Source organism: Dipteris shenzhenensis, chromosome 27, assembly GCF_047967505.1.
Source record: "Dipteris shenzhenensis isolate YYH24624 ecotype China chromosome 27, Dip_SZ_1.0, whole genome shotgun sequence".
Classification (NCBI taxonomy): domain Eukaryota; kingdom Viridiplantae; phylum Streptophyta; class Polypodiopsida; order Gleicheniales; family Dipteridaceae; genus Dipteris; species Dipteris shenzhenensis.
In genome coordinates, this window is record NC_141622.1 from 34,347,834 (window position 1) to 34,358,090 (window position 10,257).

At 38.9% G+C, this 10,257-nt stretch overlaps 1 protein-coding gene across 1 annotated transcript; it reads left to right on the forward strand.

Annotated features, from left to right (window-relative positions):
• Positions 1–8,742: 8,742 nt before the first annotated feature.
• LOC147884200 (abscisic acid receptor PYL8-like) lies at positions 8,743–9,977 on the forward strand. The gene is made up of 3 exons (XM_087398248.1): positions 8,743–8,974; positions 9,088–9,303; positions 9,635–9,977. Exons 1-3 carry the CDS (start codon positions 8,855–8,857, stop codon positions 9,836–9,838), a joined length of 540 nt encoding a protein of 179 aa, XP_087254374.1. The 5' UTR covers positions 8,743–8,854; the 3' UTR covers positions 9,839–9,977.
• The last annotated feature ends 280 nt before the right edge of the window (positions 9,978–10,257 follow it).

Below are 10,257 nucleotides of genomic sequence, written 5' to 3' on the forward strand. Positions count from 1 at the left end.
AAAAAAGAATGGTAAAAGTAAGGCCATTTCTTTGCTAACTCGAAATGCTAGAGTGCTCGTAGATCGTAGAAGAGGTGAAGAGTTGGCTCATGGACTAAGACCCACCAAAGCTCTCTCTCTTACCTTTTTGAAACTACAAGCTATCAAGATCATTGGCTCCACTCTTGAGTCTAGAATGAAGTCTATTGATAAAGGAGAATTCGGGTTTTTATAAGCATGAGGGGGGAAGAGGGCACACTACCATAGGGGTTCTTTCCCATTAGAAAGATGGCATTAAGCTAACACTCAAAGTAGATGGATCTCTTTGCATTATGAATTGAGGGTACAAAATTTACAGTTGTCTCTAGATATGCACCTACTAGAGCCCATAGCAGAGTTCTCATTTGGGAGTTTTTAGCAAGGATTGGAGGCAATTGTTTTATCTTGGGTGACTTCAATGGTTGATGACACAAATGAAAGATGATTAGGTAGGGGCTCAATTCTCAAGGGGGCAAAAATTACATGCCTATGAGAACATAATAATGTCCTTCATCTTGTGGACTCTTCTACCTCTAGAGAGTACACCTACAGTAACAACCAAACTGGTAGCAACAGAAGGTAGGCAAGGTTAGATAGAATCTACTTGAGTAGGGCATGCACCATCTCACGGTGGACCTACTCCTCACTTACATTCTTAGACCAAAAAGTTGTCTCCTTGCTTTGTGATATTGGTTTTGACAGAAAAGCCTCTTCTTGGTTTAAAGCATACCCCAAATTGCTTCTGATGAAAAGTGTTCAAGTACAAGTTAATATTACTTGGAGGTCTATTTTTACTTAGCCTAGAAAAGTTATAGTATCCTAGCAGATGATAGTGGTAAGCACACAGGGAATCTTCAAAGTTGCTAGAAAATAAAGGCCCAAAATTAAGGCTAAGATATTGGATCATATTCAAAACACAATCACCAATCTAGAACTATTTGCTAGACAAAGGGACATGGACGTTTTTATCGAAGGTATATATATATATATAAATATAAAATCCTGGCAAAAGTTTATCGAGCTATTTCTTTTAGTTTCACAATATTGATAGTATATAGCACAATTTTGTATATTTTCTTTTGAAATTTGAAGTAAAATATGTAAATCCTAGCAAAACTTTCAATTTTTTCACATAAAAGGTTCAAATGTTGGCGAATGTTTCAAAAGTTTATTTTCATTAGGGCATACAAACTTTCAACACCAATATAAAAGTTTCGCTTCTTAACGAAACTAACATGAAAAAATCATTCCTGCAAGGGGACATTAAGGCCCAAGAGAACCTCTTGAAGGCAAGAAGAGAACTTAGATGCCAAGAGCAGATCACATTAAATGAGACTAAGGTCTATTTTAGAGCAATTGGGCATAGAAAATTGATAGGCCCACCAAGGACACCTTAAACATTATTAGAAGAAAAAGATAAATGAGGAGATCCACCTCCTCAGAAAGGACTCATCCTTAGCTGCCCAGCACTGATGAGAACCTATAACAATTCATTCAATAAATTACCAAGACCTTATTTCCACCTCTGTTGTCCCTAATGAGGTAGTAAAAGAGGGCTAGGATTATGTGTAAAGATCCAAGGCAAAAATAGTACATAACTTGACAATTTCTTTCAAAAAAACCCATTGACATAGGAAGATCATTGAAAACAAATGTTGGCATCGACCCACGCAACTAGATGTGATGATAGATGAGAAGACACCAAGGGGAGATGGGCTTTCTATTGAATTCTACAAGACATTCTAGGAGCTTGTGGGTCCTTTCCTCCCCTTCTGGTCTAGCAAGAGAGTGTTGACAATCAAACTCTTCCTCAACACATAAATGGGGGAACTATAAGCTTATTCCTAAAGAGGGGAACAAAGAGGAACTCTGAAAGTGGAGAACCCCCCTCACCATGCTCAATTGCATATACAAGATTTTGCAAAATCTCTAGCCATTAGAGGAGGAAAAATGACGGACACTTGGATCCTACAAGAACAAAAAGGATCCATTAAGGGTAGACACTTTCTTGAGGCGATTATCATTTGAGAAGGGGTGTAGCTATGCCATGGAGACAAGATAGGACGTTTGTCTTTTGAAGGTAGACATTGACAAAGCCTATGATAGACTAGGGTGGGACTTCCTCATCCAATCCTTGTAGCATTTGGGACTTGGACTTCTTCTTGTCTCATATATCAAGCTTCTCCTCACTAGTGCCACTGCTAAAATGGGTGCAAATGGGGAGATGGCCCAATCCTTTCTTCTCAAAAGGTCTATCAGACAAGGTTCCTTCATGAACAAGTGGAGGAAGGATTTATCAAGGGGTTTGAGCTTTCCTCAAGGAAATAGGTACCAAATGAGTAGTTTGTAGATGACACAAACCTTACACCTAGAAACACTACACACAATATTAAAGGGGTGGTTGGTTGCCTAGAAATGTTCAGCAAGGCATTTGGGTCCATTATAAACCATAGCAAATAGGCTATGCTACTTTGTCTAGTTATGAGTAGGTTCTTCTTAGCAAGTTGGGTTGCTATAGAATCACTAAAGGCTCACTTTTTAGCCTCTTTAGAATTCTAATGGGTTTTGACATCACTATGAAGTAGAGGTGGGACTGGTTCTTGGACAAATCTAAGAAGAGGTTGGACAAGTTGAGGGGGCCCCCACCCCTACTGTCATCTCTAGCATAAGAAGTTTTTAGAGTTCTAGACACTAGGTGGAAGTTACATGATAGTGGTCAATGTTGGAAAGCCATGTTTTGAAAATTGTTTTCTAAATCCATTCCATAAAAGATCTCCACTCTTCTTTGAGCTCATTATCCATATGGCTATTTGGAGAAATGTTAGGGGTTTGGTCATAGACAAAGGAGATGGAAATTCAAAGAGGTGCCTAGGATGTAAAGAATACATTTTTCAGTTATTTATAGCTTGCCCTCAACCTAGAAGGGCTTGGAAATTTGTGCAGATACATACAAGGGAGCCCACAAGCTGGAAAGCAATCCTCCTTAGGGATGAAATAGGAAAGATATGTGCACCTTAGAGCTCAGGCACTATGGGTTATGTGGACTATTAAAAATAACTTTCAATTTAATCAAGTTGATACTAATGGTGCCACCCTTTTCTCTTCTTGGTGAGATAGAAACAAGAGAGACTTGATGAAGCCACCTTAAACTATAATGATTCTCATGACTAATTACAAATGAGGATGGATATGTTTTCCAACAAAAGAACTAATGGGAGCCTCTCTTCAGCTATCCCTGCCACTATTCCTTCTACTTCTACCCTTGTCCCCCCTCCCCTTGCAATTTGCTTATACTTAGGTCAAGGAGGAACCTTGCTTATTGGGAGGATCCAACACCTTTTGACAAGATGTCTTGGCTATATTCTAGATAAATTTTTTCTCTCAGTTTTCTCTTGGTTATCATACCTTCGGTTTTGATGCTCTTGGTATTGAGGCTACTTGCTTTGATGCTCCTTGCTCTTATGCTCCTTGTTGGCATGAGGCTTCAAGAGGGTGTTTTGTTTTTGGTAATGTACATGGGTCTTGTGTTACAGAGGGTGATGCTCCATGCTAGTTTACTATTTAGGTCTATGCCACTAAGCAATTATTTTTATACTTTCTTTAAAAAGGTGTAACTCAGGGTCTCTACCTGTGGAAATCTAAAACTTCATTTGTTATCACAATACAAGCAACAATATTTTTTGCCCAGGAAGAGTTTTATATAATATAAATAGGGGGCACTTTACTGGGGGATGGTTGCCTGGCTAATAGAGGGGGGTCATGCATTCTCCATCAATGTCGCCTCTGTAGCTTACAAGATCTAGGGTCAATAGGATGCAATGCCTCCTCTTTGAAACATTCTATGCCATTGCCAAAGGATAGCTTATGGGAGATGGTATCCATGATTATTTCTTGGAATATCTGGGTTGCCCATTGTCATTTGTGATGGGAGGCCACGGAGTTTCCTTAATAGCTACCCTAGTCACCATCTGGCAAGACATTGTCACCTTGCAGTACATTTGGGCGCATGGGACATAAATAGATCAGACCACCACTGAGAGGCTGACATATTTCTACAAGTCTATATCTGTAGGTGTCTTTTATGTATTCATGGACCGGGTCATTTGCTAGATGCCTAGTCCTCCACCCTAGATGTCTTTTATGTAGGTGTCTTTTATGTGTTCATGGACCGGGTCATTTACTAGATGCCTAGTCCTCCACGCTAGCTGCTGCTGTTATTCCTTATTTCAGAGATTCCCTAGGCACAGTGAGCTGGGTTTTCTAAAACTAAGCTAGTTGAACCATTAGTTCTTTTTTCTAGCATCTCTTCCATGATTAAAAACCCACGATCGACTAATTTGAATTGTTGATTTTTTCAAGCATCAATAGAAAGTTATTTTTTAGGGGAAAAAATGTTATATAAATAGTAATTTCAAGTATTTCAACCCATAACCATAGCAATTTGACCTTGAAGGGTGGGTTACTTCAAATACATGTCTTCTAATTCTAATGTTGACACTTTTTCTCATGATGGGCATGCCTTAGACAAAAAATTGAATCTCCTCAAATCTTAGAAAACGAATCCCACACACAATTTGCTTGTACTGTTTTTGGAATAGTACCATTATGAGCAGTCTTGTTGCCTAAAATAATATTGCATCCTACAAAATTGGATATTGGGCATAGAATTTTAAGCGTTTTCTTTAGACTACAACTTCTTGATGTAGGCATTGAGTGGATTTGGGTGATGGTAGAAGATTTGGATGTGAATAATGTCAAAAATTGAATGCATGGAAAGATAATACAAGGGAAGCCATGTTATGATCCCATAAGCATATTCTTATGACAGCATCGGCAATATATTTGAAATTAATGTTGCCGATAGACATTTGTATTGACTCAACAATGGTTAGTCCAAGCATCATGACATATCAGTATGTGTGTGGAGAGGGCTTGAAGGGTTCATAAGAATACTCTTTTGAGAGCATGGACAACATCTCTGACATTGATGTTACGATTAGACAGGAAAAAACATGACCTTCCATGTTATCGATGAGAAGAAACACACTTGGGTGATATCCTCATGGTAAACCTCTACTTTGTTGTATTTTTCATGGCCCAATAATGGTAACAATTATAGCATGTATACTTACTTTATAAAATTTGCCTAGGGTACTCCTTACTACCTTTTAGATTCTAAAAGAATTCCCAAGCACACTAGTAAGACATAATTTTTATTGTTTAGAACTTTAAATTATTCAGGTTTTATTTCAAGGAAAAAATTATTCATATTTTTAAGGATGAGTATCTTTCACCATTGAACGTGGTGGATGATACATTCTCTTTTTAAATGTCCACTCCTTTGGAACCCACCTAACACTAACGCTTGTGGTTTTCCTTTTGTATCCTCACACTAACCCTTGTGATTTACCTTTTGTATCCTCACACACATCATGGCCTCTTCTAATGCTTCTGCTTTTTTTCTTTTGCAAAAGAAAGAGGGTTTTATATTACTTCCAGCATATACAACTTGTTCAACTAATACAATGGGGCTTGCCTTTTCAAGTTTGCTCTCAGCCACTTTTACTCTCTCTTCTAGCTCCTCGAACTTTTGTTTCAGCTCATTGTTCTCCTTTTTGAGAAGGAGAACTTGTTGTTGTAGAAGAATAATGACCTCATTTTGCCTAGTGTTAGGCAAGGGTGAATCTATTGTTGTAGCATAGTAAGGCTGCTTCTCTTGTTTTCTGTTCCCCATAAAAAGAAAAAAGAGTTTGCCAATACCCCCTCTGCTTGCAACTTTCACCACAGCCAAACGGTAGCAATTCTGACTTTGTCCTAGAAGGAAAAAATATTGCTTTCTTCCAAATAATAAACTTTCTTTTTTCTTTGAAGTGATATGAGCATACCTCAAAAAGTCATGGTTGATTCTTTGATTATATAGAAACCAATCTACAGCAGCATAAACTTCGACCTGGAGTAGAATGGTGACTAGAGAGGAGCCTCCTAGAGATCAAACTGAGTGAGGTCAATTTTTAGAGAACTCCAAGCTAACCCCTTGGGCTGGGCCATGGAGTTCAGCCCACCCAGGAGTGGGGAGAAAGTGATGAAGAGGAGAGGAGATGAGGTCAAAAAGTCTCTAATGCTTTTGGAGAACTCCTTCTCACCTCAATCTGAAAATCTTACTTTAGACCTCTAAATATACCTCTAGCCTTTTGGAAATCATATATACTATAAACCACACCTTTGCTATAATTGGAAACATATTGATTTAAAGTATGTGTAGCAATTGTAAAAGTGCTTCTCAAAATCAAATCAACGTTTGGTGGGAGTAGTCCTAAGCTTATGCATGAACAAAAGTATAATAGGTCATATTTGCTTCTTTTCCTTTCTTCCCCATAGAACTTAGGTGGTTATAAATCCTGCACTAGAGACTTCTCTCAAATGAGAGTTACTCTATGCTTTTCAATGGACGTTTACCTAGCTACATTTAGGATTGTCAACTAAATATCTATCATTTTATGAATAACAGTATTGAGAAATTCTAATGAAGTAGTTTCTTTGTTTGCGTCTCCAATGAGTGTTGATCAAGTATGAGCTTCCATAAGTCTAAAATTTAACTTACCTACTTCCATTTGTATTTGCAACATCTTCTCGCCAATCCATTAGTTGTAGCTTAAGGTTCCAATATTACATCTAACATAAAGGGTAGAAAGTTTCTTAGGGGTATGTTATTATCCTCATAAAACACATATCTATTATGAAAGCAATTTTTTTGTTGAAAAGCATTTGTGGAGATATTGAAGTGCACCATGTTTTTTACACTATATGCAACCCATCTTAAAGCCACATTCATAGATAAAACTAGAGAATGACACAATTAAAAACTACAAAGGAAATTTTAATATGGTACGAGAATAAAAAAACTCCACAAGGCTACAAAAATAATTGATGTGTGGGCCTAAAATAGACAACGTTATGTGTAATATTATGTCATTTATTTTATGGGACACGTAAGTTTGCTCACCAAGAGCATCTCTAGGCCAATTATTGGGAAGGTTTGGGTCATTTAGTGACATATATTTTGCCTTACTATAATAGTGGCATGATGTAATGTATTGTCATGTGTGAAAGATGGCTTTGATACTGAGGGCTATGTTAATAGGCTTGTTGTCACCAATCATGAAGGCCTAAGTCTTCAACACGATTTTTATGACCAAATGCATCAGGTAAGGCTCCCCGTCAAGTTTAGAAACTCTTAAAAGAGATGGCATGATGGATTCATTAGCTTTTGCATAAAGTATTTCTTTTCAAATTCAAAAAAGGACATTGCTAATATTGATACTAAGGGCTATGTTAATAGGTGTGTTGTCACCAATCATGAAGGCCTAAGTCTTCAACATAATTCTTTAATGACCAAATGCATGAAGTAAGGCTCCATCAAGTTCATGCTTTGGAAACTCTTAAAAGAGATGGCATGATGGATTCATTAGCTTTTGTATAATGTATTTCTTTTCAAATTTAAAAGAGGACATTGCTAACATTTTTTTCTTACACTTTTATAAGTTTTTCTAAGTACAAACCTCAATCGTTCTACACCATTAATTCATGTCAAGCACCCTAATTATTTCTTAGACCTTTGCTACAAAAAATGGTATTCATGTGTAAGGTCTAGTCTTTGAAAGAAACATTAGCGAACTATGAAAGAGAAAAATAGAAAAGTATGATATTGAGTGTGACGTGGTGTATATCCACATGTCTTGGGGGGAGCCGCATGGTTATTCATGGGATCTTGATAAAAGCAACCATCAGTACCTTGAGAGCCACTCGTGAACTCTCATGATGAGAGGGGAGGAATTAAAGAGAAGTTGGGGGGAAAGAGAGAGAGAGAGAGAGAGAGAGAGAGAGAGAGAGAGAGAGAGAGAGAGTCCTTGGAGGGCTTGAGGGGTGTACTTGGTGAGTAATGTCCTTGTACACATAGGCCCACACGTACTAGCAAAAAGAGAGAGTATCCATTAGGTAGAGGTGCATGGGAATCCTACCTGGACGCATGGGAAATGTGGAGGTACGGTTTGATGTGATGGAAATTCGTGATCAAGTGAGTAAGCTCATTCACAGAATCATGTATTTGATTACGGGGATACATGCAAGCTGATGGATGGAATTATGTTTTTGATAAAAAAACAGGCAAGCTCATTGATGGGGATTTATGTATGTGATATAGAAACGGGAGGTGAGTCATGGGAATGATTGCATGAGGTACAAAAATGGGAAAAATCATTCCCATGCAATACAGGAATGGGAAAAATGGAGACCGAGATGTGTGGCCCGTAACATTGAAAACAAGTTGAATGACTTTTGTCATTCAAATGGCATGCCTGCCCTATGGGTGAAATGGTAAGTTGGCAGTCCACCAATAGTTAAGAGAGGAAAAGTAGGGGGTGAAATAGCAAGCTGGGACTTGGAGGGGGAGATCACGTGGAAATTGGGGGAGTGGATAAAAAAAACATTGGAAATTATTTTTGCTTCTCAAGCGGGGCGGCCATCGATTAGGCTTCTGCGTGAGGAGTGGAAGGCCAAAAATGGACAGGTTGAAAAAAAAATGAAATAATCAAAAGAGAAAGTCTCGATAAAATGGAAGATGAAGAAAAGGGGAGAATGATAATTAGAAGGGAGTTAAGTAAAAATTAATGAGATAATGAAGTAATTAAAAGGGGGGGGGGGATTGTCTTCTTCAATTGGCTGTGAAAAGAAAATCAAGTGTTTTGAGCTTTGGAGCTTTTGGCTATGGCGGCCGATCTTCCCCTTCCCCTTTCCCTTTAAGCTTCCCCCTCCTTCAAGCTCAGGAGCATGTGCAGCAATGAGCTCCAATTTCGACTCTCTTGAGTCCGATTACATCTGGCGTCACCACAAACACGAAATGCTCGAGCACCAAACTAGCTCCGTCCTCGTCAAACGTATCCGCTCCCCCGTCACCGTTGTGCGTTCCCCTTTCCCTCCCCCCTTTCTTGCCTCCGATCGCCTCGGAACCATCAACATTATCGTTCTTGTTTTTGTTGTTGTTGTTGTTTTTGGCTGCTCCTCCTCCTGCAGGCTTGGTCGATCGTCCGGCGGTTCGACGAGCCCCAGAGATATAAGCCCTTCGTGCAAAGCTGCTCGGTGCTTGGCGATGTCGAAGTGGGGAGTGTGAGGCAAGTTTGTGTCATCTCGGGGCTTCCTGCTACCACTAGTACCGAAATGTTGGAGACCTTGGACGACGAGCACCACATTTTGAGCTATCGAGTCCTGGGCGGCGACCATCGATTGAAGGTAGGAGATTTTTCTCCTTCCACTTACGTCTTCAGGTCCTTGAAGGTCATACCAGATATGCCATTTTGATTAATCTTTAGCTTTTAACTTGACGCTTTACTTCTAGCTCGATGGCTGCTTAGAATGTTAGCTTATGAAAATTATATTTCAGGAAATAGATCAATAGAACGTAGTTCATACAATGACGAATTAAAAATGCACCATTCGCTGATGAAGATCTCGCGTTATAGTTTCTTGTATCCATTGCTAGATAGCTTGATCGTGTCAAGAACCATCTTTCTTGACCACGATTGTAGTCACACTGTTGTATTATGTTCGCTAAATTTTGCAGAATTACAGGTCGATAATTACACTCCACCCTGAAACTATTGATGGAAAGTCTGGGACTCTTGCTATTGAATCATATGTGGTCGATGTTCCGGAGGGCAATACCAAGGAAGACACTAGGTTCTTTGTTGAGGCTCTCATAAAGTGTAATTTGAAGTCTCTTGCAGACGTCTCTGAGCGACTTGCGGCAGTTCACCCAGACGTTTGATATAGTTTCTCTCAACGAGTCGTTTGAGGAAACGCCAGAAGTGCTTTTAATTTTGGCCTGTATAATATTGTGACTATCCATTGTGGCAACCGGACTATTGTTGTAGTTTTGTGTTACTTTAACTCCCCCTCATTGTTGACTGAACTGTTTCTGTAAACTCCGATGGTGCAGGATATATTTTACTGAAAGGTGAATTTAAGAACAGCCAACCTAGGTGTCACAGCCTGTTTTCCATCACGAATGTATGTTTCTGTTATTAAATTCTTTTGTACTCGTGGCTGAAGGTTATGCTGCGTATCTTTATACAGCTTGATGTTGTTCAACAATGCAGAGATATTCTTTCTTCCTCATAACTGTTTTAGGAAACTGTAATCTCTTAGCTATTTCCATTTCACGTACGAAGGTCTTATACTGGTCTT

Coding starts and splice junctions, on each gene's coding strand:
- LOC147884200 (XM_087398248.1), top strand. CDS start 8,855: ATGAGCTCCAATTTCGACTCTCTTGAGTCCGATTACATCTGGCGTCAC. Junction 8,975..9,087: donor TCCGCTCCCCCGTCACCGTT/GTGCGTTCCCCT, acceptor CTCCTCCTGCAG/GCTTGGTCGATCGTCCGGCG. Junction 9,304..9,634: donor GCGGCGACCATCGATTGAAG/GTAGGAGATTTT, acceptor TAAATTTTGCAG/AATTACAGGTCGATAATTAC.